Source organism: Myotis nattereri (genome assembly GCF_964212035.1).
Source record: "Myotis nattereri genome assembly, chromosome: 11".
NCBI lineage: Eukaryota > Metazoa > Chordata > Mammalia > Chiroptera > Vespertilionidae > Myotis > Myotis nattereri.
The window spans coordinates 22,467,042-22,493,690 of record NC_138086.1 but is presented as its reverse complement, the minus strand read 5'-3'; the positions used below and the strand labels follow the sequence as shown (position 1 = coordinate 22,493,690).

The following is a 26,649-nucleotide window of genomic DNA, read 5'->3' as shown; positions in this document are numbered from 1 at the left end:
AGAATCAATAGTTCAGTCTAAATCAGGCCTACTAGCAGTGCATTCTCATTGTTTATCTGGGGATGTCCTTTTTCAGCCTTCATTTTTGCAGGATAGTTTTGCTGGATATAGAATTCTTGTATTTTTATTTCAGCACTTTGAATTTGACATTCTACTACCCTCTCGTCCGTCATTTTAGGTGAAATGTCAGCCATTAATTGTATTAATGCTCCTCTATTCAAGGTGATCAGTAGCTTTTATCTTGCTGCTGTCAGAATTTTCTTTGTTGTATGTTTTTACCAGTTTGTGTCTATCTCTGTGGGATCCTTTTGTATTTATGCTGCTTGGGATTTGTTGAGCTTCTTAAGTTCAAGGATTAATGGTTTTCATCAAGTTTAGGAAGTTTTTAGCCACTATTTCTTCAGATATTCCTTTTGCCCTTTTGTCTCTCTCCTTTCCTTCTGAGACTCCTATTGTGCAAATGTTGCTACACATGGTCATATTCCACAGGTCTCTAAACCTTTGTTCTTTTTCTTCATTCTTTTAAAAAAAAATTTCCTCAGCTGGGTTATCTCAGGTTAACCATCTTCAAGTTTATGGTTCTTTCTACTGCCAGTGCAAATCAACCATTAAACTGCAGATTTGAATTTCTGACTCCAGTTATTATACTTTCCAAATCCAGAATTTCTATTTGGTTCCTTTTAAGAACTCATTTCTATCTCTATCTTAATATTCTTTTTGGTGAGGCATGATTGTCATGCCTTTAATTCCCTTTTATTCTGTAGACATGGTTTCCTTTACTTCTTTCAACGTACAGTGGGGCCTTGACTTATGAGTGTCCCGACTAACCAAGTTTTTCGAGATACGAGCCATCTCTCGGCCGATTTTTTGCTTTGAGTTGCGAGCTAAAATTCGGGTTACGAGCCAGCTTCAGATACCCCACCGCTAGTTGGCACAGCGGTGAACGCCACAGTGAACGCCACAACATCAGCCCATCATCACGTGTCTCACTCGGTGAAAATTGATTTGACATACGAGTAATTTGAATTACAAGCTCTGTCACGGAACGAATTAAACTCGTAAGTCAAGGCCCCACTGTATTTATATTAGTTGACCTGAAATCTTTGCATGGTAAATCCAGCATGTAGGCTTCCTCAGGAATAATGTTCATTGACCATTTCACTCCCCCCCCCCCCCCCCCCCGCCTCCAGTACATGGGCTATATTTTGCTATTTCTGTGTATCATAAATTTTTGTCAAATATTGGATATTTTAAATTATTTGATGTGAAAATTCGGGTGTTCAGATTTCCCCTTTCCCTATGCTCAGAGTTTGTTATTGTTGCTGTTTGTCGTTGTTGTTTGTTTACTGACTTTCCTGGGCTAATTCTGCAGCTTTTATTCTTGATCATGTATAGTCTTTATGATCATTGAAGTCTTTGCTTGGTTAGCTGAGTCGTCAGATAATGATTTGACATATTTTCTTAAATGCTTTAAACCACCATGTCTTTCACCCTTTTCCAGTGGGCATTCTGTGTGTTGGGGCATGCCTTCCATGCTCTTGCAGTTTATAACTCTGCCTTAGGCTTCACTTCCTGCTTGCTCAGAACCTCAAAGTCAAGCATAGGTGAGAAATTAGGGCTCTGTCAATCTTTCCTGGGCATCTGCACAGCCTTCCACATGCTCATGGCCTTTTAGATCCCCAGGAATATGTCAGAAATTATCAAAGCCCACTATGGACATCTCATGCCTCAGATTTTCCTTTAAGTTTTTTGTGTGCAGATTTTTGTTTGTCCCAACTGGAATCACTGCCTCTGGCAAATACAATGTTAAACAATTGCCACTGGTTTTGCAGGACAAACTCCCCGGGGATATAGGGCTGTTTTCAGTAAATGAGCTATGAGTCAGATAAAATAAAGATTAGCTCCATGAATGGGACTTTTCTAGGGAACACTCCTCTGATCAAATAGTGACAGTTCTTGGGGGCAGGGCTTTTGAGGGAGCTCCAAACACATTTGCCTCCTCCAGTGGCTGCTGGGCTTCTGGCTTTTTTAGCTATGAGGATTGTTGCAAGCTTTTGCTAATTTCTAGAGTGCTGAAAAAGTTGATTTTGAAAATTTATGCCAGCGTTCTTATTGTTTTTTATGGAGGAATGGGTTTTCAGAAGTCCTTCATCCATAATTCTAAAAGTGCTTTTCAGTCTGTCTGTTTTCAACTACTGTGCATATTGCCTCTGATGTTTTTGGTATCTAATGATGGTCTATTTATATTTACTGACAGCCATGAAAGTCCATTCTTTGATTTCATTGAGAGCTGCTTGCGAAATAAACATGAAATGGTTATTTATGAAGCTGCTTCAGCTATCATTCATCTTCCTAACTGTACTGCAAGGGAGCTGGCACCTGCTGTTTCAGGTTGGTTATATATTCGATAGCTGGTTTTTGTTTCTATTCTTATGTTTGTTTTAAGCACCAAAGGTCTTCAGGATAGGTCTTAGGAATGATTTTTGAATCTTAGCTCTGTATATGTAGATGCCTTTGCATTCTGATATGTAGATGATTATTTTAGTTGCTTTATTTCTTTTTGTGAAGTTTCCCCATATAAAAAATTTAAAAATAACTTTAATGCCTTCAGTTCTTTGTAATGTTTAAAAAACCCATTTGCTCTTACAACTATAAATATTACTACCACTCATATACTGATGGGTATATTAATCCTTTTAGAAAAAAGAATAAACTTTGTATTCTCTATTTAAAGTTTTTATACCTCAACAAAATGTGCTTTTTCTATTTTTGATGACACATTTTTCATGTGAAATTTTGATGCTGTAATCAAATTTCCTTATGCATATTTTGAATATGATTGTTCATGAACTATATTTTCAAATATATGCTCTATGATGAAATGAGCTATAGTCAGTGATCTTTTTTCTTTTTTAGTTCTTCAGTTGTTTTGTAGCTCTCCGAAGCCAGCTTTGAGATATGCAGCTGTGAGAACCTTGAACAAGGTAGGTCATTTATATCAATGTTTGATTGAGAAACATTAATTGTGAAGTGTTTGGCTTTCTCTCCAAGGTTAGTAAATATAATTTATTAGCTTTAGTTCTGTAGTATCTCACTTGTATTTGTGGTCTTAGATATGGCCATTTTCACTATCATTCAACTAAAGATTGTAATTCATTTCTGACTTTTAGGCACTTTATAGTGCCATATTGTCCAATATGATGACCTTTAGCGTAAGTGGCTGTTTCCATTTAAATTAAAATTAAATTAAAAATTCAGTTCCTTAGTTACTAGTCACACCTCAAGTGCTCAGGAGCCATATGTGGTTAGTGACTATGCCATTGGATGGTGTGGATATAGAACATTTCTATCATTGCAGAAAGTTCTCTTGGATATGCTGGTCTATAGTAGCCACATCCAATAGAAACAAAATGGAGTCACATACGAAAATTTAAATTTTATAATAAACACATGAAAAAATTTTTTAAAGATGAGATTAATTTTAATAACACATTTTATTTAACCTAATATATATAAAATGGCATATTAACATGTAATCAGTATAGCATTTGAAAAGATATATTTTGCCTTTTAGTTTTTTCATTCTAAATCTTACACATCTAATGTTTTTTCTTAAATATTTACAGTATATCTCAATTTGAACTAGCCACATTTCAAATGCTTAGTAGTCACATGTGGCTTTTGACTACCATGTAGCATGGTTCTAGAGGCTGCATTACAGAATACGTTAAATAACCATAAACATTTTAAAGGAAAGTTTAATATAGTAGACGACTTGTCATAAGGTGGTGAGTGATTGGTTATGGGTTAATTATGTGAATAATTGGAGGACAGAGAAGTTTAGAGCAGTCAAGGAATAGCAATGTGAATTGTATTCAAAGAGTTGGTATAGGTCCACATTCCTTCATCTGTGACCTTGGAGCCAGATCTGTCTCGGAATTCTGTATTTTGTGAAATTTAGAAAGGTTCTATGATGCTATATCTTATATACTAACCCCATTGAGCCTGGAGCTGTAACCACCATTAGACACATTAAAATTTCTGTATGATAATATGATTATCCTTGGTAAGTGGAATAAATTAAGACTTAATTAGTTTTACAGTAGTTTGGGTCATATTTTACGGTTAAGTGAATTTTGAGGCAATACTTTGCTGTTTTCAAATTTTTTTATTGCTATAGGCAGAGAGGTAAATGGCACCTACAAAAAGAAACAGAAGAATGGCAGACATGTTTTAGTGACCATGAGCAATCCAGTTTGGATGGAATCTGTTTGCTTAAATACAGAATTGTTTTCTAAGTGATAAGATATTAACAGTCTTTGAGCAGTATTTACCACGTGAGGTCCTATTTTCAGAGAACCTAACATCCGGTTGAATGGGTATCAATGTGCACAGGTACTATAAGGAAAAACAGGCCAACTGTAATAAAAGACAGACTGTAATATTGGGAAGAAAAAGTGCTATCCCGTTCTTTGACTATGATTGTTAATCATTCATCAAATGATATATCACACCTTTTTAATTGGAAACATTCTTTTTGAAACAATTTTAACCTATATTGTCCCATTCAGTTTTTAAAAAGCCACTTACCTTAAATTTTAATTTCTATTTTTCTCTTCTTTTTTTAAAAAAATTCTGGTTTTTATCAATAGAAATTTGCTTAATATTTTTCTTGCCCTTCCACAAGGTGGCAATGAAGCACCCCTCTGCTGTGACTGCCTGCAATCTGGACTTAGAAAACTTGATCACAGACTCAAATAGAAGCATTGCTACCCTGGCCATTACTACACTTCTCAAAACAGGAAGTGAGAGCAGTGTGGACAGACTAATGAAGCAGATATCTTCTTTTGTATCTGAAATTTCAGATGAGTTCAAGGTAAGAATATGATCATCTTTTCTTCCAATCTCTATGGCTTGCCTGTTTCTTAACAATATCTTTTGATGAGCAAAAGTTTTAAATATTTATGAAGTCTAATTTATTAATTTTTTTTGTTTCATAGTTATTGCTTTCTGTGTCCTGAGAAACCTTTGGCTACCTACTTCTACATCTTAACGATATTTTCTTATGTTTTATTCTTAATATTTTGTGGTTTTAGCTTTTATATTTTGATCTGTGATCTAACTTGAATTGATATTTGTGTATTATGTTTGATAAGTTCAGTATTTTCCCATGCCAATATTCAGTCATTCCAGCATCATTTGTTGAAAAGACACATTGACATGCTTGGACATCTTTGTCTGAAAAGCAGATAACCATAGACTTGTAGGTATATTTCTGGGCTCCTTATCATATTCCATTGATCTATTTATCAGTACTATGCCAATACCCACTGTATTTTATTATAGTTTTATGGGTACCTCTTCAATGTCAAGTAGTGAAGTAATGTGGTCTTTAAACTTTGTCCTTCTTTTTAATAATCTGGTTTCTTTGCATTTCCATATAAAATTTAGAAACATTTTATAATTTCTATAAAACAAAGCCTGTTAGGATTATGATTGGAGTTGTGTTGAATCTATAAATTAATTTGGGAAGAAATGACATTTTAACAGTATTAATTCTTCTAGTTCATGAATATAGTATACCTTCCTGTTTATTTAGGTCTTTATTCTGAGTAGTGTTTTGTAGCATTAATTCTAGAGATCTTGCACGTCTTTTGTTGAATTTATATCTGAATATTTTATGCTTATGACTCTATCTTATTAAAATTTCTATTTCATTGTTTGCTACCAGTATGTTAAAAAACCTCTCTCTCTCTCCCTCCCTCCCCCCCCCTACTTTCCCATAACTTGATATCCTTGTAAAGCACCCTTATCAGTTCTAGTAGTTGCTCTATACATTCCTTAGGATTGTCTATATAAATAATCATGTCATCTGTTAATAGAGACAGTTTTACTTTTTCACTTCCAATCCAAAAGCTTTTCTTTTCTTTTTCTTGCCTTATTGAAATGGCTAGGAGTTCCAGTATAGTGTTGAATAGAACTTGTGAAAATGTGTTAGAGATAATCAGAAGAATAATAAATTTCAGCTAGAAGAACTAAAATAGAAAGACCTTATTCTTTTGTTGTATTTCTCAAAGAATATAATTGACCCTGTTTACTCTGTTATAGGATAAATCTAGTCTTTGAAACAACAAGCCTCGCCTGTATGTTTAAGCAGACATTTTGAATCTTTGGGAAACCTATGAAGGTCATTTTGTACTATTGCTTATTGAATGAATCTCCTGTGCTTGAGCATTTAGAGTTTGCAGTATTTTGCAATTACAAAGAACGCTGCAGTGAATAACCTTGTGCATTTGTTTCCTTGAAATGTTAGCGGTGTATCTTTAGGGTAAATCCCTAGAAGCCCATATGCTAGGTTGAAGGGTAAATAAATCGGTAGTTTTGTAGAGAAAGCTAAGCTCTACCAGCACTGTATGAGTGTCAGTTTTCCCTTAGTCTCACCAATGGAATGTGTTACGTTTTGACGTTTGGCCTGATTGATATAGTTTTAATTTGGATTTATTTTGTTATGAGGGAAGTTGAACATCTTTTCTTATATTTTAGGATCATTTAATATTTCTTTTTAAGTGTTGTCTGCTCATATATTTTCCCCATTTTTATAGGTGTCTACAGCGCCTTCTTAGCTTACAGTAAATAAAGTATGCTTAGTAGCTAAAGTTATAAAGATGAATGTCCTTATTCCTCCAATTGTTTTCTCTTGTCTAGTTGCATTAGCTAATAACTCCGTAGTAATGTTGAATAATAGTCGATAGTGGCATCCTTATATTATTTCTGACTTTGATGGGAATGCCTCTTGGTGTTCTCTATTTAGTAATATAGTGACATTAGGATTGAGGTGTGAGTGTGTAAAATGGGACTGTCTACCCATTTCTATTTTTCTTTCAAGAATTTTTATTAGTAATAGGTGTTGGATATTTATCAAAGTCTTTTCAGCATCTATGGATATAATCCTATGATTTTTCTTTACTGACTCATTAATATGTGCATTATATTAACTAATCTTCTTATGTTGAACCATTATTGCATTCTTGGTATAAATCCCATTTCATGATGAAATATTATTTTATTACTGTAGTGTTGGAGTTGTTAGCTAATCTATCACTTAGAATTTTTGCATCAATATTTATAAATGAATTCCATCTAAAATTTTTTGTTTTGCATGTATTACATCTTTATTACGTTTTGGTATGATTGCTTCATAAAAAAAAAACTGGATGTTTGCTGTGGCCGGGTGGCTCAGTTGATTGGAGCATCATCCGGTACACCAAAAGGTTGTGGGTTCAACTCCTGGTTAAGGCACATACCTAGGTTGTGGGTTTGATCCCTGGGAGGGTGCATACAAGAGGCAACTGATTGATTTGTTTTTCTTCATTTTCTATGTTCTGAAATGATGTGTATAGATTGGGACTATCTGGTTGTTGAGAAACAATTCCCAATTCTCCAGGAGTTTCTTGTATTTCTGCACATCTTGCAAGTTAGGCACTAACTGCCCTTTGTTTCCTACTATCCTAGCTTAGTTCCCTTTGTGTAGTGCAAGGTATCTTCCAACCTTAGAAAATATAGTGTCTTCCTGTACGGGGCATATTTCAATACAGCTCTAAAAGACAAAGCTACTGTTCCCTGTAGAGCAGCGGTTCTCAACCTGTGGGTCGCGACCCCTTTGGCGGTCGAACGACCCTTTCACAGGGGTCGCCTAAGACCATCCTGCATATCAGATATTTACATGACGATTCATAACAGTAGCAACATGACAGTGATGAAGTAGCAACGAAAATAATGTTATGGTTGGGTCACCACATGAGGAACTGTATTTAAAGGGCCAGAGGGTTGAGAACCACTGCTGTAGAGCAAAAAGCAAACATGCTCACTGTCCAGTATAAGAAAAATAATGTTTCCCTTCAGAACAAAAGACCGGCATGCTTCTTGCCCATTGTAAAACGCTCAAGTGCCTTACCTCGGTGTCCTTCTCCTGCAACGCAATGGTCTGCGGGTCTCAGTGCTATCTGCCCCTTTTTGCATTGCCCTGTGGGGCTTGGGGCTCAGGAAACTGGTTCCAAATACTGGTATGGTAGCTACTGCTGTTGCAATGAGTAATTTACTGTCTTTCATCTCTGATCCTGGAGTCTCATGTTTTCTACTAGCATTAATGAAATTGTGGCAGACTCACTTGTTGGCTTGCAAGTAATGTAATATCTCACACCCTTCTCACTTGACACTGGTCTTTAAAGTTGTGGTAAAATTATTCTAGAAACCATTTTGTAAAGTAGTTCTATGGTAACTTCCTATTTCTTCTATGGAAATCAGTCTGTTCAAGCTTTTAATCTTTACTGTTCACTTTAAAATTTTTATGTGCTTATTTATTTGGAGCAAAGGAATGGGGTCTTTTGAATGAACTTTTTATTTTCCCTTGAGGTCTCTTGGCTTATCTTTCATGAAGAACCATTGCAATTTTGAATAACTACAGCGCCTTCTTAGCTTACAGTAAATAAAGTATGCTTAGTAGCTAAAGTTATAAAGATGAATGTCCTTTCTGTGTTGGTCTTTTTATGGGTGGTAGTAGTACAGTCATTATAAAGGTGAATGGCCTTTCTGTTTGTTTTTCTGCAGGTGGTGGTTGTACAGGCAATTAGTGCTCTCTGTCAGAAATACCCACGAAAGCATGGCGTCATGATGACTTTCCTCTCCAACATGCTCCGAGACGATGTAGGTGGACTAGTTTGTAAATCATAGGAAGTTGCTCTCTTAAATTCTTACGATTCCCATTAAATGTCATAGTATTTAAAGCAGCATGTGTCTCTCAAATAGTGTGCTTACTTCTGGTTGCTGACTTATCATTACTAAACATGCTATTGCTCTAGCTTTCCCTGCAGAAAAAAACACTTCTGTTTCTTTCATAAAGGAAGGGAAGGGAAAGTTTAATATTATAAGCATAAGCCTTGGAGTATAAGCATTTCTCCAAAAAGCATCCTCAGAACGAATGGGAGTTTTCTCTTTTGCCAGGGAGGCTTTGAATATAAACGGGCCATTGTGGACTGCATCATCAGCATTGTGGAAGAGAACCCTGAGGCTAAAGAAGCAGGTCTAGCCCACCTCTGTGAATTCATTGAGGACTGTGAGCACACTGTTCTGGCTACAAAGATTCTACACTTGCTGGGCAAAGAGGGCCCCAGAACGCCTGCTCCCTCCAAGTATATCCGCTTTATTTTCAATAGAGTCGTACTGGAAAATGAGGCTGTTAGAGCTGGTAAGTCATTGGAACACTGATAATGGTGTAACTGCTGATCTTTTTAAATGTGTAACTCAAGGGGTGGTGATGAAATTGGAAAATTTCTACTTGATGGTGGGATCCTTCCTATACTTCCCGTGTCTGATAAACTTGAAATAGCCACTCATGAACTTATTTCCCATTTCCTCTTCAACTCACTATAATCTAGCTCTCTTCCTTAAAAATCCTCTGAAGCTATTTAAAAAATATATCACTTACAAGCAAGTTAGAAAATCAAGTTAAATACTCTAATGTTTTTATCTTTGTTCACCTCTCAGTCAGTTTAATGTACTATTGACTAAACTCTCCCTTGGCTTCCACAATAGCCTGCATCTTTCCATCACTCCTCAGTCTTATTTATAGAGCTTCTCTTTCATTCCCTAAAATAATAGTTTTCTAAGGGGTTTGTCTTCTTACCATACACACTTATTCTGGTGATCATTTTCAGAGCTCTATTCATAGGCGGTGACATTGCAGTCATGTCTCTTTCCTGAACTTTTATGTCCAACTATCTAAGGCACTTATAATTCAACTTAAAACTAAACTCACCCAAACCTTTATCATCCATTCCTTTGCACAGGCAGAAACTTATTCTTTTGTTTTATAATCTCCACCTGTTCTTTGGCAAAATTCTATCAATTCTGACTCTTTAATATTTCTTTGTTCTCTTTTTCCTTTATTTTCATGGGTGCTGCTTTAGGCTCTCCTTCATTTCCAGTGCCAACTAGTGTGACTGCTCCCACTCTCATACAGATCCAGTCTGTACTCCACACTCTGCTACAAAAATGGACTTTGCATTTAAAATCTGCTTATAAGTTTAGTGTAGCGTACTCTGCTGCAAATACACAAATTCATGCTGTGTTTAACATCCTATGTAATAAAAGGGTAATATGCAAATTGTCCCCTTGACTGGGAGTTCGACCGGAGTTCGACCAGGAGGCAGGGCCAGCCTGCCAACTGCCACGGCCCCTCCCCCTGGCCTGTCCCGCCCCCTTTCACTCCCCACCCACATCCCCTCCCCCCAGCCATTCACAAATTCGTGCACCAGGCCTCTAGTCTATACTAATAATCTATACTAATAAAAAGGTAATATGTTAATTAGACCAGACATCTTCCGGACATCCTTCCAGACAAAGCCATGGTGGCGGGGCTGAGGCAGAGGCAGTTAGGGGCGATCAGGCCAGCAGGGGAGAGCAGTTAGGGGGATCAGGTCAGCAGGGGAGAGCAGTTAGGGCGGTCAGGCAGGCAGGGGAGCAGTTAGGGGTGGTCAGGCAGGCAGGGGAGCAGTTAGGGGCATCAGGCAAGCAGGAAGAGTGGTTATGGGCAATCAGGCAAGCAGGCAGAGTGGTTAGGGGTGATCAGGCAGGCAGGTTGGTAAGCAGTTAGGAGCCAGAGGTCCCGGATTGTGAGAGGGCTGTCCGACTGTGTCCCCTCCCCAAAGCCATGCCTAAATTTATGCACCAGGTCTCTAGTCTATATTAATAATCTATACTAATAAAAGGGTAATATGCTAATTAGACCAGACATCTTCCAGACGTCCTTCCGGACAAAGCCATAGTGGCGGGGATAAGGCAGAGGGAGTTAGGAGCGATCAGGGCAGCAAGAGAGAGCAGTTAGGTTAGGGGCAATCAGGCCGGGAGGGGAGAGCAGTTAGGGCAGTGATTCTCAACCTGTGGGTCATGATCCCTTAGGCGGTCGAACGACCCTTTTACAGGGGTCACCTAAGACCATCCTGCATATCAGATATTTACATTACGATTCATAACAGTAGCAACATTAAAGTTATGAAGTAGCAACGAAAATAATTTTATGGTTGGGTCACAACATGAGGAACTGTATTTAAAGGGCCAGAAGGTTGAGAACCACTGAGTTAGGGGGATCCCTGTGGGATCGGCCTAAACCGTCAGTTGGACATCCCCTGAGGGGTCCTGGATTCGAGAAGGTGCAGGCCGGGCTGAGGAACGCCCCCCCCATCCCCATGCATGAATTTTGTGCACTGGGGCTCTAGTCCTTTAATAATAACAGAGGCTAAACCACAACCTATTTTTGTTTTATTTCTAGTCTCACTTGTCTCCTCCTGCTCTCAAACATGGGATCCTATTCTTCAGCCTTCCTCACCTGTGTCTAGTTCCAATATGACATTATGCTTTCTTCTCTGGACTGAGGGTCTTTGCACTTGTCATTCTCTCTGTCTTTGATACTATTTTCCTTCCATTTCCCTTTGGTTAATGTTACTTCTTCAATATTTAGCTCTACTTTTCTTCACCAATTCTGACTTGTTTCTTTCTCTGTATTCACTTATCTTCCTGGATATGGTTCTATCATGGACTTATTGTGCTGTGTTGTAATCATCTTTTTACTTACCTGTCATTCCCACTAGACTACAACTCCTTTATGTCAGGGGCTATTTCTTCTGTCTTTCTTTCCCCAGCACCTATCACAGTTCCTTGCAAAAGTTATGTGAGCAATAAATCTTTATTGGATTAAGTGAATTTTAATAATAGAGCATCTATTTATGCTTGGAGTTGGTTGTTTGAGATTATAGCCTAATTATATCAGTATGATATATAAGAGGTTGTAGTGGGAATGGAGGAGTGCTCATAAAAAGAAATTGATATGATTTTTCCTACAATGCATGGAGGATTTTCCTATTCATAGCTCTCTTGGGCCTACAGATTTCTGTTTATGCTTAAATGGATCAAAGAAATAAGATCAAGACACAATAAAACAATAAGAGAGTTTATTCCCTCTGAACATGGGTAAACTTTTCTAACTTTTTGAATGATTATTACTTAATGCAAGAAACCAATATTTACGTTGCTTCATTTTATGCTTCATTAAAGCTGCTGTGAGTGCTTTGGCTAAATTTGGGGCTCAGAATGAGAATCTCCTCCCAAGCATCCTTGTACTCTTACAAAGGTGAGTAAAAGAATGCCATTTTTTTGGAGCTTTTTTTTTTTTTAAATAAGAACTGCCATATGGCTGAATAGAGTTCCTCATTGTACCATATCAAATGCATTACAGGACCTAAGAATAGAGCTGATGGAGTAAGTGAGGGGCAAATGGCATTTTTGTTCTCTTCTAGTAATTTTGTGTATGCTAAATACTTATAAAATTTGATTTTGAATTTCTCTTTGTGTGAGTTTGAGAAAGTGACTTAAAGGTGTATGCCTCAATTTGTATATTAGGGGCTAACTTCAAAGTGATTCACTAAGTAGAGTTGCAAATTTCAGCTTCTCATGGTCTCTCTGACTCCCCTATTTGATGAGGAAAAGACTTGATGTGAGCAAAAACTGTGATTATATCTTATTAAAAGATAAAAATTACAAACCAAAGGCTGGTTGGTTTAAATGAACAATGCTTGGATTTTGAGGGCTTTTTAATATCCTTAGAAAGCCTAACATTCCCATTTTTTAATAAACCAGTTTTTTGTTTTTTGTTTTTTAATATGTTTTATTGATTTTCTACAGAGAGGAAGGGGGAGGGATAGAGAGTTAGAAACATCGATGAGAGAGAAACATTGATCAGCCACCTCCTGCATACCCCCCACTGGGGATGTGCCCGCAACCAAGGTACATGCCCTTGACTGGAATCGAACCTGGGACCCTTGAGTCCGCAGGCCGACGCTCTATCCACTGAGCCAAACCGGTTCTGGCCCCATTTTTTTAATTATAAAGAAGCCTAAGTCTTTATCAGGATCATGTGGTTGCAGACCCAAGAAAAACTCCAAACTGCTATCTTATGTTATTGAGTTCTTCCTAATTATTTTTTTAATTCTTTATTATTATTATTTTTTAAAGTATATTTTATTGACTTTTTAGAAAGGAAGGGAGAGGCATAGAGAGTAAGAAACATCAATGAGAGAGAAACATCGATCAGCTGCCTCCTGCACACCCCCTACTGGGGATGTGCCCGCAACCAAGGTACATGCCCTTGAGCTGAATTGAACCTGGGACCTTTCAGTCCACAGGCTGACGCTCTATCCACTGAGCCAAACCGGTCAGGGCAATTCTTTATTATTGAAAGTATTTCATATGTCTCTCCCCGCTCCCCCTATTGTCTTCTCCCAGCCTGCCCCTGCCCCCGAGTCCCAGCCTTCACCCCCCCCCCATTGTCTTTATCCATTGGTTATGCTTATATGCATACAACTTCTTTGGTTGATCTCTTCCCCCCAAGTTCTCCCCTCACCCGCCACCCTCCCCTACTTTCCCTCTGAGGTTTGAGGGTCTGTTCGCTGCTTCTATGTCTGTATCTATTTTTGTTTGTCAGTTTATGTTGTTCATTATATTCCACAAATGAGTGAGATCATGTGATACTTATCCTTCTCTTCCTAATTATTTTAATACCTATTTATATAGTGCTTATTTACCAATTGGGAGCAATACTCAAGATTTATGGTGATTTTAGGATACACTGTTGGCTGTTGTTGAGTTCTTTTTTTTTAAAAATATATTTTATTGATTTTTCACAGAGAGGTAGGGAGAGAGATAGAGTTAGAAACATCGATGAGAGAGAAACATCGATCAGCTGCCTCCTGCACACTCCCACTGGGGATGTGCCTGCAACCCAGGTACATGCCCTTGACCGGAATCGAACCTGGGACCCCTCAGTCCGCATGCCGACGCTCTATCCACTGAGCCAAACCGGTTTCGGCTGTTGAGTTCTTTTATAATAAAGGTAGTGTCAGCCCTAACCAGTTTGGCTCAGTATATAGAGCATCGGCCTGCAGACTGAAGGGTCCCAGCTTTGATTCTGGTCAAGGGCATGTACCTTGGTTGCGGGCACATCCCCAGTAGGAGGTGTGCAGGAGGCAGATGATTGATGTTTCTCTCTCATCGATGTTTCTAACTCGCTATCTCTCTCCCTTCCTCTCTGTAGAAATCAATAAAATATATATTTTTTAAAAAGGTGGTATCACATGGCCTGGTTGTGTTCTTTGGATGTGATGGTAAAGCTCTTGGGAATCTTTAGGGTGCTGTGTGACATGCCTATTTGTATCCCCTGGACAGGTGTATGATGGATACCGATGATGAGGTCCGAGACAGAGCTACTTTCTATCTGAATGTGCTGCAGCAGAAGCAGATGGCATTGAATGCTACATATATCTTCAATGGTCAGTGAGAGCCACGGATATAGACAAATATACTTTTGGTATCTTGGAAGCATGTCTTAAGATGATTTGCATATGAGCTGACTTTACTAGGAAAAATGCTTCTTTTATGTTTTTGACTGCACTTCCATTTCTAGGGAAATCTAAAGTATGTAAAAACCCAAAGAATATTGCTTGCTCCTGATGCTTTTTGAGCTCATTCTTGAATGGGTTTACCTTTTCTCCCTTTTCTTATGCTACTAGAGGCTTGGTTCATGAAATTTGTGCACTGCTGGGGAGGTGGTTGTCCCTCAGCCCAGCCTGCATCCTCTTGCAGTCTGGGAGCCCTCAGGAGATGTCCAACTACTGGCTAAGGCCTACTCCCTGGGGTTGGGCCTAAGCTGGCAGTCGGACATCCCTCTCGCAGTCCAGGAGCCCTCGCTCCTTACTGCCTGCTCGCTGCTCCTTAGTGCTGCCATGGAGGCGGAAGAGGCTCCTGCCACTGTGCTCACCAGACATGAACCCGGCTTCTGGTTTAGCTGCACTCTCCCTGTGTGAGTGCACTGACCACCAGGGGGCAGCTCTTGCATTAAGCGTCTGCCCCCTGGTGGTCAGTCTGCATCATAGCGACCCGTAGTTCTGGTCATTCTGCCATAACGGTCACTTAGGCTTTTATTAGATCATTGTTCCCACATGGCTAAGTTGCTCTTTTTTATGGAAGGTACTTATATTTTGTTGAAAATGTTTATGCTCTGCTCCCATGCTTCCTTGGATGAAATTATAAGAAACTTTTATATAATAGCCTTTACTTTTAATGTCTTATGTTATAAAGTCTGTGGTTATATTTTCCCCTCCTTCAGAAAGAGTAGATAAACAGTGTAAATCTGGGCCTATCTGGATCCTAGTATTGGCAAGAAGTTATAATGCTGAGATTTCTCTGTTTCATAGGTCTGACAGTGTCTATACCAGGGATGGAAAAAGCTTTACATCAGTATACATTAGAGCCTTCAGAAAAGCCCTTCGACATGAAATCTATTCCTCTTGCTATGGCTCCTGCCTTTGAACAGAAAGCAGGTAATGGGACGACTTCACTCTGTTAGTGTTTCTATATTTAAGTAGTGTTATTAGCATATTTTCTCTAATACATCCTTAGTTTGCTTAATTGTCACTCTGCATTTCTAAATCTTTTTAGAAGAATGGTGGATGATGTTTTTAATTAGCTTTTAAGTTATTTTCCTGGTTTTCACATAAAAGCTCAAATATGAAGTGTGACCAGATTGAAAGTTTTTATTTTTCCATGCTTAGTATTGCAGAATCTGAAGTTAGCTGTCACTGTGTGTCTCAGAGCTGCAATTGGGCTGTCACCTCCTGTTTTTATTTTCTGAAGTTGGTAATTTCTTAATTTTACTATTGGAGGTTTGTCTTGAAAGAATGTATGGGACAGGATCATAAAAAAATGTTCCCAAGGGATAGCTAACTATAAAATTAAAAAAGAAGGAAGGAAGGGAGGGAGGGAGGGTGGAAAGGAGGGAGAGAGGGAGGGAGGGAGGGAGGGAGGGAGGGAGGGAGGAAGGAAGGAAGGAAGGAAGGAAGAATGTTTAATGGTCAGACTGAGAAAGAATGATCTTAACTTTGAACCTTTTCAGTTTTTCTATTGATACTATACAAGTAATTTTTCCTATTTGAATCATGAGAAGACTTGTTTTATAAATAGTTCCTTCTTTTGAGAATATTTTTTTTGTACATTCTTGCCCATTTAAAGCAAATACTATATTTTAGGGCTTACTTTATTATATAACAAAATATGTTCACTAAGTAAATTTTAATTTGAACATCTCACTAAAAAAAGGTGACAGAAGCCTACTGGTGTTTTTAGCAGTGGCTTCTTTTATGTGTGTTAGAAGCTTCTGCCCTGATGTCTTTCTGTCTGCATTTTCAGCTTGATAATGGGAGGAAAGCTCACTTGATTGCTCATATCTGTCTTTTTAGAAATCACACTTGTGGCTACTAAGTCAGAGAAGTTGGCTCCTTCCAGGCAAGACATTTTCCAAGGTATGGTAAATTGATGGGTAGAAGTAATAGTCTGCACCCTAGGCATTATAAATATAATGAAATGCACTACTTTCATTCAGTTTGAGGAATTCCCAGTGCAGGAAATCTTTGTGTGGCTGAATATTTGTTGTTATAGGTTATAGTTGTTGTTATAGATTATAGTTGCTGGGGCTACCTAAAGTTCATGGAAAATTACAATTGCCGAAGCTAATGTGCTAACTGGGGATGTTGTTCTTCATATCCTAGGTAACAGGGAACTCAAATTCTAAGAAATTAGGAATATAAGGTTTTTTTGCTTTTAGTAATTGAGTATATAAACTCTTAAAATATTAATTTATTAAAGCTTGGGGATATATCAGAGTTTAATTATTATCTAGGTGATGGAAACTTAAAACATCATGAGCATCTAGCATAATGTCCTCCTAGATTATTCTCATTTTGGGTCATCTTCTCATTTTGTTTTCTTCCTTATTTTTTTTCTTGATAGAACAATTGGCTGCTATTCCTGAGTTTATGAATCTGGGACCCTTGTTCAGGTCTTCTGAGCCTGTTCAGCTTACAGAAGCAGAGACCGAATACTTTGTTCGTTGTGTCAAGCACATGTTTACCAATCACATTGTGTTCCAGGTGAGATAAGTTCCCTACCCAGCCCCTATGGGAGCTTACTAGGCTTGGAGACCAGTATTAACTCCCCTGTAATTTGTGATTCTAGTAGTTCTTTTTATAGAGAAGGAAAGGAACTTAGCAGCATTTCTGGTTTTCCTTCCTATGGCTACAGAGATGCCTTTGTATGATGGGTTAAAAACTAAAAGAACTTAAAAATAAAATATCTGGAAAAGTTTCACAACATAAAGTATAAGCTGCTAAAAAATAATCACCATTTAACATAAGGATAAAAGCTTAGCTTCTAAGAATCAATTGAAATCCATTAAACATCTGCCATCTTGTTTGGTAGAACTAAGTCGCAGGAAAGAGAGAAAAAACGAGTGAATAATATAAACCCCAAAGCTTCAAGGATAAGGCTGTCCCTATTACCTAAAGAAAAACCTTAGGAGGAGACCTACAGCACTATTTGGGGAGGAAAGGCATAGTGAATTCCAGAACTGAGTTATGGGTTATGGGTGGGAAGGGACAACTTGCTTGCAAACCGTTCTTATCCTTCATAATGTTTTTCTGTTTGCTGACTTTTCAGTTTGATTGTACCAACACTCTCAATGACCAGCTACTGGAGAAAGTGACAGTGCAGGTGGAACCGTCAGATTCCTATGAAGTGCTGTGTTGTATCCCAGTCCCCAGCCTCACTTATAATCAACCAGGAATATGTTACACTCTTGTCCGTTTGCCTGATGATGACTCTTCAGCAGGTACTAACCCGCAGAGGGGAAGAGACACTTACATGATTAAGAATGCATTACCACTTGAGCTCCTAAATGTCTGGACACATGTTTGGGGTTCAAGAATATGGTTCTTTTCTAGAATTAAATGTAATGATAGTGATGATGTATTCATAGTTATATAATTAGTGCTGCAGAAATATTATTTATAACTAAATCTCTAAGTAGAATTTGCTGGATATTTAATCTTAAAAAAGAAACTGAATGTGTAGAGGGGCAGCCCCAGAAGTACGTCAGGCTTTCTGGTAGAACAGTGTAACCACTGATGAGGGTTCATCTGTCTGATGTCTCCTGTAAGGAGCACGGCCCACTTCTCCCTGGTGTTTCTTTCCAGGACATCGTAAGGGCTTTTTATTAGTAGATCCATGGCATTTTAAAATATATTGTCTTTGAGGGTCTGCCGGCGGTCGCCAACCTTTCGGACCACCGATTGGCGACCGCTGCTATACCACAGTACTGGCATCTGAGAGTATGTCTCAGCCCAGTAAATGTCTTAATCAGCATTTGTGTATCCACATGGGAGAAAGGCTTTGTAATTCTTTCCTTGATTCATGTGGAGTCTGGGTAGGAGTGGGGACGGTAGCTTCTAGTGCCCATAATAGTATTTACAGGTTCAGGGACTTGAGGTCTTCTGACCTACCTCTTGTGAATGTCTAGTGTGTGTTGTACTTGATATATTTTCCCCACCTGAGTGCTTCTTCTCTTTCCATATTCACTAAGGAGTATTCACAATGGTTACCTGGTTTTCACAGAAATAAGCACACACATTGCATTTATGTTTTGAAAAACTTTTATTAGTAGTACTGGAAAAAACATTACTTCTAGTACAGGAAAATACAATGTTTACTACTAGTACAGGAAAAACAATTTTTACTACTAGTACAGGAAAAACAATTTTTACTACTGATACAGGGAAAAAATTTTACTACTAGTACAGGAATAAAACAGATAATAGTTAACAAATATTGAGGAAGGTACAGAGTTACAAGAAATCGTAAAAGTACTAGTGAATTGTTATCTCTGGTCATCATTCAGTTACATTAGGGGCTTAACCTGCCTCCTTTTAGCCCCTTTCCAAGCTCCCTTTTTAGATGTTGTTTCTGGGAACCCCTGCCCAATCATATCTCTGTTGGATGATAGACCAGGCTACTCACTCTAGCACGAGGTAGATTCAAATTGGCACTGTTGCGGGGTCTGAATCCCAGGTTGTTCCCTCTGACCCCTGGGTGCAGCCACCCTGGATCCATAACCCGCTGGGTTAGGAAGGCACTTTCCTATCTGGCCTCTAGGATTTCTCCTTCAAGCTTGAGGCCATCCAACTTTAACCTTTCATTACCTCCCTTATCCCTTAATGAGGTTTCTCTTGTTCCATTCCCTTTTAGCTTCACTTTCTTTCCTGGTCTATTCCCCTCTAGTTAGACTTTTCTAAAGTATGTCCACCAGCCAGAAACGTAGCTGACTGTATCTTATGTAAAGGTAGTTTTATTTACTCTTGTTCCAAACCAGTATCTGGGCCCAGTCTTAAAGTAGCCCCGTGGCTTCTGCCACCATCCTGGGATAATCTGCACTTTTATCAGTTTTCTCAAGTGGCCTCCTCTACTTGTTTTATAATTCTTCCTCCTGTGGTGCTTCTCACCAGGTTTCTGCTTTTTTAAGAAAAGTCATTACTTCTCCACTTAATTTTAAAGGGAAGCAAAATGCTTGAACCCATTGAATAATCAAGCTTTTCCCAAGTGAGAACACTAGCTCTTCCCTTTCCAGGTTCACTTGGATAACTGATAACTTAGGTGCCTCACAGACCCCAGTGAATGTATTAACAGAAGACAGTAAATACAGTTTTACAATATCAAAATACATAAGACAACAGTATTGAAATTACAGCAATCACATATAGTTCAGGAGGAAATAACAACAACACCACCAACAACAACAACAATAGAAACTTTTATACTAAGAGAGTAGGTACAGGGGAGGTTTTCTGACCCCTCTGTAGTGAGGGGTTAATTTCTTTTTAAAAAAGTATATCTTACAAATTAGCCCAGAGGTTTCAACCTTTGATCTGCTGGCTTCAGGCTCTTTTGCTTAATGCTTTTTCCATATTTTATTAATAAAAATTTGGCATTTGGAGAAATTTTTTTTCCTATTAAATTCAAAGGGTTTGCTGATTTGGTGCTAAAAGTCAGTTATAAACATTTGTCATCCCATCTTGGAGAAAAGTCTCAGCACTTGGACTTTTCAAACTGCTTTATATTTGACCCATCATCTACCTGCTTAAACGCAAATTCCTTTCTATTCCTTTGTTTTTGTCAGAAATTCTAAAATTTTTAATCTATGGCCAATCCAAAGTCTTTGCTGTACAATGAATAGAAGTAAAATACCAGGACATAGATGGTAATAAAAGTCTTTTACCCATTCGTTCTTTTTCCCATTGCAAATATTCCAAATTTTACCAATCACCTGAATATCTACACATCACCTCTACTTTGTCTCATCTCAGAAAATATATTTTCCTTATACTCACAAGGGGAAAACATAAATTATATAGATCATGATTTCCTTCAACTTGAAAATTATATAGCACAGTAGAAAGGAATATAGGTTTTAGAGCTACACAAATTGGGATTTGAATTCTGACTCTGATCCATATAGACTGTGTAACCATGGACAAGCTATTTGATCTCTATAAGCCTTTCAGGATTGTTGAAACGATGAAATATCATTAAATAAGGTCGTTACCATAGTGCCAGGCATGTAGTAAATACTCAATAAACAGAAGCTATTTTTGTTTCAGTTCTGGAACTATCTACTTTCTTCCTTTATCCTCTTTAAAAAGTAAGTCTTCCACAGTTGAAGAGACACACACCCTCTAACCTCCTCCAAAAAATTATTCAATTATTCTTGTCTTTGCTGTATCTTTAAACTTTCCCATTCTCCCGTACTTTATAACTGTACAAAAAATCTACACCGTCTGAAAAATGTGCTTTAACCCAACGTCAAGATAGCACCTTAACTCCTTCCCTTGATTTATGGGAAATTTGTGAAAAGATTAAGTCTCAATTCAATTAGTCCTACTTTTATATTCTAGCCCCTAACAATTACTGTTTTAATAAAAAATTTTAAGAAAAGCCTTTCAGGCAGCATTCTTTCTTAGCAACTTTTCTCATTCAGAAACTTTTTCTTCTGAATAGCTATTGCATCAGTAACACCAAATTTAAATAACTCATTTAAAAAGTCTTCAACAGAAAATACACATACTAACAAAAAATTTCATAGTATATCAATATGAATTGTTTTTCTCTGTTTTTCATTAGGGATGCTGCCTCCCAATTAAAAATTCATAACTCTTTCATATATACTTCAGTTCTCGACTTTCTGCCTACCCTTTTTTAAACCTCCACCTTAATTTGAGCTACCATAGGAATGTGATGGACACTGAATTTTTTTCTGAATCTGTAGTCGCTCTTCATTATTTGTTGTTCAGGTTTAACCATATTAACTCCTGACACTCGGTATTAAATCTACAACTTCAATTAAGTAATTGATCTCAGGATATTTTTTTCCTTTGACTCATCTCCATCTTCTCACTGGGATCCATATTAATGAACCTTGATAAAATTTACATTCTTTATAGCTAAAGCACATAATTTGAATTTTTACTTAGATTATAAAAAGGATAGAACGCTACTTTTATCACCACTTCCGCTGACTTTATAACTAGAATTTGTATCAGTCTAGCCTTATATCAGTATTCCTCCAATATGACAAATTATGAGACTAAACAAGATTCCAGGATTGAAAACTCATTATTCACCTTTCCATTCATCTTGTAACCAATCATCCTTTCATCAAAAAAAATGGAATTACTAAAATTCCCTCTATACATTCAACCTGTCACCATCTGGCCTTAGTATTGACACTGTACCTGTTACCTCCTAGCTTCAGACAATGGCAATCAGATTTCAACTGAACAGGTGAGTATTGCATCCCTTCTCTTTCTCACACAGCAGTCATATCAGTACAAGATGCAAATTCTGCAGTGTAGTCAGCCAACACAGCCAGGCATTCTTACAGCCATTACAGCTCATCAAGTACTCCCTTCTCATATCAGCCCACACATTAAGAGTCCTTAGCTACCAGACCAAACCTTGGTGCTACACTCCGTACTCACTCAAGGTGAAGCCAAGGGTGCCACCCTCTATCCTTCCAGGTGATTTCTCGGCTACATCCCTTTGCTTGCTGTCTGCCTGGTCCAGGGTCCCTTAGCCCCATTCTGACATGCTTGAGTCTCATACCTCCACCTCCTCACCTGCTCATGCTTCGCCTCTCTGCCCAGCTCTCCTCTCTGCCCCTTCCACCCAGTGATTCTCACCCGAGGGTGCATGACCCCCCAAGGAGGCCTATCAGCAACATCTTTGGGGTGTGTTTTTGTGTTTTCTTTTGAATTTTTTTGGTTTTGTTGTTTCAAGCAGTGTACTGCTCCCCCTTCAGATGGTGTGATAGGCCTCCCTTGGGGGTCATGCCCACCCCCCCCTCGGGTGAAACTCACCCCCCCCCCCCCGGGAAGAATCACTGCTGTGGAAGCCCAACCTGACTCCTGGGCTGCACTCACCCTTGGGTCTCTAGCCTTCTACTGGTTGCCATTGACACATTTTCCTGAAAGATCCCAGCATTCCCACCATTCTCTCACTGTCCCGACACTGTCCTCCTGCAACTGCCCGACTCCCTTCCAATACCAATCTGCAAAACACAATTATTTATCTGTAGCCACCATCACAATTCCAACACACACACACACACACACACACACACACACACACACACTCACCCATGCGTAAACTACTCCTCCCTCCCTTCTGTTATGACTCTGGTGCCTTCTGGAAGTACCTTTGTCCCAGGACAAGGACTTTCTGAGCTCTTGCTATTCTGCCATTTCTCAATGTTATCCCTCTACTCACACCCCTGGCATGATCCTTCCACAGAGCCCCTGTGGTCCTCTCAAGTGCTGGTGTGTTTTCCACCAACCAGACTTTTATCCTCCCCCTATCCTGGGGATACTCTCCACTGGGCTCTCTGGATGGATTCTCTGATCTTGCCTTCCTGCTCTTTAACCTGCCTTCATTATGCCCACCACTTGACAAGGATTCAGTGCTCAATCTCCATTAAAGGAATTGGGTGTTCCCGTGCTTGGAATTGGTTCCCTTCACCCAACACCTTCCGAAATCCTATGAATCATAAGGCAGAGCTCCTCTCCATCCCTAGCACACCAGAAATGCCTACAGACTCCACCCCTGATCCCACCTCTCCCTGCCTCCATGCTCCACCCTCTGCTTGACCCTCAATATCCCATCCTACTTCCCCTATGACTTGCTGGTCAGGTGAAGGATTGATTGGTCCTTCCATGACCTGTGCTCCTTTCTTCACTTGCAATACTCCTTCCCCCATTGGCCGCTCTCTCATCCCCAAGAGGGGTCTGTTGACTCCAACTGTTGTCCCCTGTTCCTTACCTTTGGGAGTCCACCATTATGAGATTGTGGTGGCTTACCTGGCCTTCTCTGTAACCTCACCTCCTCTCGCCTAGCCCTGCGCTGACGGGGTTGTCCCCAGGCTTTTCCATTGCCCACTTCTCTACACCTGGTTGTCCTCTGACCTCATCCCACCAGGCCGGCATTGCTCTTTGGCCTTACCCACTCTGTGACCTTCAGCCTGCGTGGGCTCCTGCCCGCCCTTGAGCCACCCATGGGAGGAAAGTACCTGCCTTCCCCTAGTCGCCACCCAGGTTTCGTTCTTTACCATTCTTTGGGTGCAGTTCATTCGTCCCCTGTCCTTTCTCACTCTTTTGTGCCCTTGGAATTTGGCCCCTCTCCTACACTCTCCCACACGCCGAATGTGCTCACCTCAAGTCCTACCTCTTGGGCCTGGGTTCATCATCTTTCTTGCTTTGCTTCTCTACTGCATAGGTAGCAAGAAAACTGTCCTTCCTCAGCCAGGTGACATTTCTGCAGTCACAGACGGTACCTCTTCTTGCCGATGCCCATGGTGCTCTGTGTGCTCGTTACCTCATTCCTCACCTTCTGCACACCCCACTGCCGTCTCCTTGGCCCTCATATGCTCTCCTGCATCTGCCCGCTTGCCTACGCCCTCTCCTCACAGCCTGTGAACCTGGACTGTGATTTCCTCCAGGGACACGCGAACCTCGGTACTGGTTACCTTTCCTGATTCCATTGGGACCCCTTTGTTGCACAGTCTTGGGGCACAGCCCTTGGGGAGCCTCTTCCTCTGATTCCCCTACCTCTTCCTTATCAGTCTGGGTCAGTGGCTCCCACCGTTCACAGTGGGGCAATTTGGATTTAACGGGGGCGATTTCAAACGAGTTGTTAAGAGTGAATTTCTTGCATTTCTGAAGCTTCTAGGAGCTTCATATACTAGTAGAGTAGAGAACGATCTTTTGTGACATATTCATCACTTAAGTTCTCTGTTATACGTTTCGTTTTTATTTTTTTTGTTGTTTTTTTCTCCTTTAAAGTATTACAAATACTAGTACATCTGTGTCCCTCTCCCCCCAACTGACCTTCCCCAAGCCTCCCCTACCCCCCGGCATCTGTTATATGTTGAAAAGTTTATTTGCTATTTTTTGATATCACTTCAATTGTTATTTTGGGGCAATTTCTGGGTTATTTCTTCCCCAGTATGTCAACTGTCTGTTGTTGTTTGCTTTTTCTCTTTCATGGATGCCATCTTGTTTGGAAGGTTGTTTAGACCAAGTTAGTGGCCTTTTAGGTGTCCTCCACATGAATCGGAGTTCACTTTTTGAATAATGGGAATTATATGCCACGGGCCGGGGAAGCATCAGGATTTTAGAGATGCTTAGGTGGGGCATGGGCAAAAACAGGTTGGGAGCCACTGCTCTGGGTCTTTGGCCTTCAGCCCTCCCTCTTGCCCCTGTGCCTGCTCAGCCATGCCTGACACCTTGGCGCTCGGTCTCGCTCTGCACAGAGCCCTGGGTCTTGCTGTCCGCCCCTCTCTTCTCCTTGCTCTGCCAGCCATCGTCTCTCTGCCAGATCATCTCCAGTCCCAGCTGGGCCTTGCTTCTGCTCTACAGCCCTTCAGGTGCTCTCTGATCACATCAGTCCACCCTAAATTTCCCCGTTGGTCGCTCCTGTCTCCCTCAGCCCTCCTCCTCAAGAGGCCTCAGTGCCAGGACCAAACCTTGGTGCTCTGCTCCCTACTCACTCCAGGTGAAGCCCAGGGTGCCACCCTCTATCCTTCCAGGTGATTTCTCGGCTACATCCCTTTGCTTGCTGTCTGCCTGGTCCAGGGTCCCTTAGCCCCATTCTGACATGCTTGAGTCTCATACCTCCACCTCCTCACCTGCTCATGCTTCGCCTCTCTGCCCAGCTCTCCTCTCTGCCCCTTCCACCCAGTGATTCTCACCCGTGGGTGCATGACCCCCCAAGGAGGCCTATCAGCAACATCTTTGGGGTGTGTTTTTGTGTTTTCTTTTGAATTTTTTTGGTTTTGTTGTTTCAAGCAGTGTACTGCTCCCCCTTCAGATGGTGTGATAGGCCTCCCTTGGGGGTCATGCCCACCCCCCCCTCGGGTGAAACTCACCCCCCCCTCACCCCCGGGAAGAATCACTGCTGTGGAAGCCCAACCTGACTCCTGGGCTGCACTCACCCTTGGGCCTCGAGCCTTCTACTGTTTGCCATTGACACATTTTCCTGCAAGATCCCAGCATTCGCACCATTCTCTCACTGTCCCGACACTGTCCTCCTGCAACTGCCCGACTCCCTTCCAACCCCAATCTGCAAAACACCATTATTTATCTGTAGCCACCACCACAATTCCAAAACACACACACACACACGCACACACACTCACCCACGTGTAAGCTACTCCTTCCTCCCTATCTTAACGACTCTGGTGCCTTGTGGAAGTACCTTTGTCCCAGGACCTGGACGTTCTTAGCTCTTGTTCTTATCCCTTTTCTGGATGTTATCCCTCCTCTCACACCCCTGGCATGATCCTTCCACAGAGCCCCTGTGGTCCTCTCAAGTGCTGGTGTGTTTTCCGCCTACCAGACTTTTGCCTTCGCCTATCCTGCTAGGGCTACTCTCCAGTGGGCTCTCTGGGTGGATTCCCTGGTCTTGCCCTCCTGCTCCTTAGTTGTCCTCATCATGCCCACCACTTGACACGGAATCAGCCCACAATGTGCATTAAAGGAGTTGAGGATTCCCGTGCATGGAGCTTGGCTCCCTTCACCCAACCCCATCCCAATCCATGTCCTCCTCTCCAACCCTGGCACACCAGAAACGCCTCCAGACTCAACCCCCGATCCCACCTCTCCCTGCCTCCATGCTCCACCCTCTGCTTGACCCTCAATGTCCCATCCTACTTACCCTATGACTTGCTAGTCAGATGAAGGATTAATTGGTCCTTCCATGACCTGTGCTGGTCTCTTCACTTACACTCCTCCTCCCCCCATTGCCCACTCTCTCATCCCCAAGAGGGGTCTGCTGACTCCAACTGCTGTCCCCTGTTCCTTGCCTTTGGGGGTCCACCATTATGAGATGGTGGTGGCTTACCTGGCCTTCTCTGTAACCTCACCTCCTCTCGCCTAGCCCTGCGCTGACGAGGTTGTCCCCAGGCTTTTCCATTGCCCACTTCTCCACACCTGGTTGTCCTCTGACCTCATCCCACCGGGCCTTACCCACTCTGTGCCCTTCAGCCTGCGTGGGCTCCTGCCCGCCCTTGAGCCACCCATGGGAGGAAAGTACCTGCCTTCCCCTAGTCGCCACCCAGGTTTCGTTCTTTACCATTCTTTGGGTGCAGTTCATTCGTCCCCTGCCCTT

General features: G+C 40.6%; 1 protein-coding gene across 1 annotated transcript in view; it reads left to right on the top strand.

The window, feature by feature from the left end:
- Positions 1-26,649, top strand: part of COPG2 (COPI coat complex subunit gamma 2) — a 282,874-nt gene that overhangs the window by 63,259 nt on the left and 192,966 nt on the right. Inside the window, exons 7-17 of the mRNA XM_081102433.1 lie at positions 2,258-2,391; positions 2,917-2,984; positions 4,688-4,876; positions 8,608-8,703; positions 9,001-9,244; positions 12,109-12,184; positions 14,275-14,378; positions 15,303-15,428; positions 16,344-16,406; positions 16,894-17,033; positions 17,599-17,770. Of these exons, the coding sequence (XP_080958559.1) occupies positions 2,258-2,391; positions 2,917-2,984; positions 4,688-4,876; positions 8,608-8,703; positions 9,001-9,244; positions 12,109-12,184; positions 14,275-14,378; positions 15,303-15,428; positions 16,344-16,406; positions 16,894-17,033; positions 17,599-17,770 (1,412 nt within the window). The remainder of the gene's footprint in view (positions 1-2,257; positions 2,392-2,916; positions 2,985-4,687; positions 4,877-8,607; positions 8,704-9,000; positions 9,245-12,108; positions 12,185-14,274; positions 14,379-15,302; positions 15,429-16,343; positions 16,407-16,893; positions 17,034-17,598; positions 17,771-26,649) is intronic.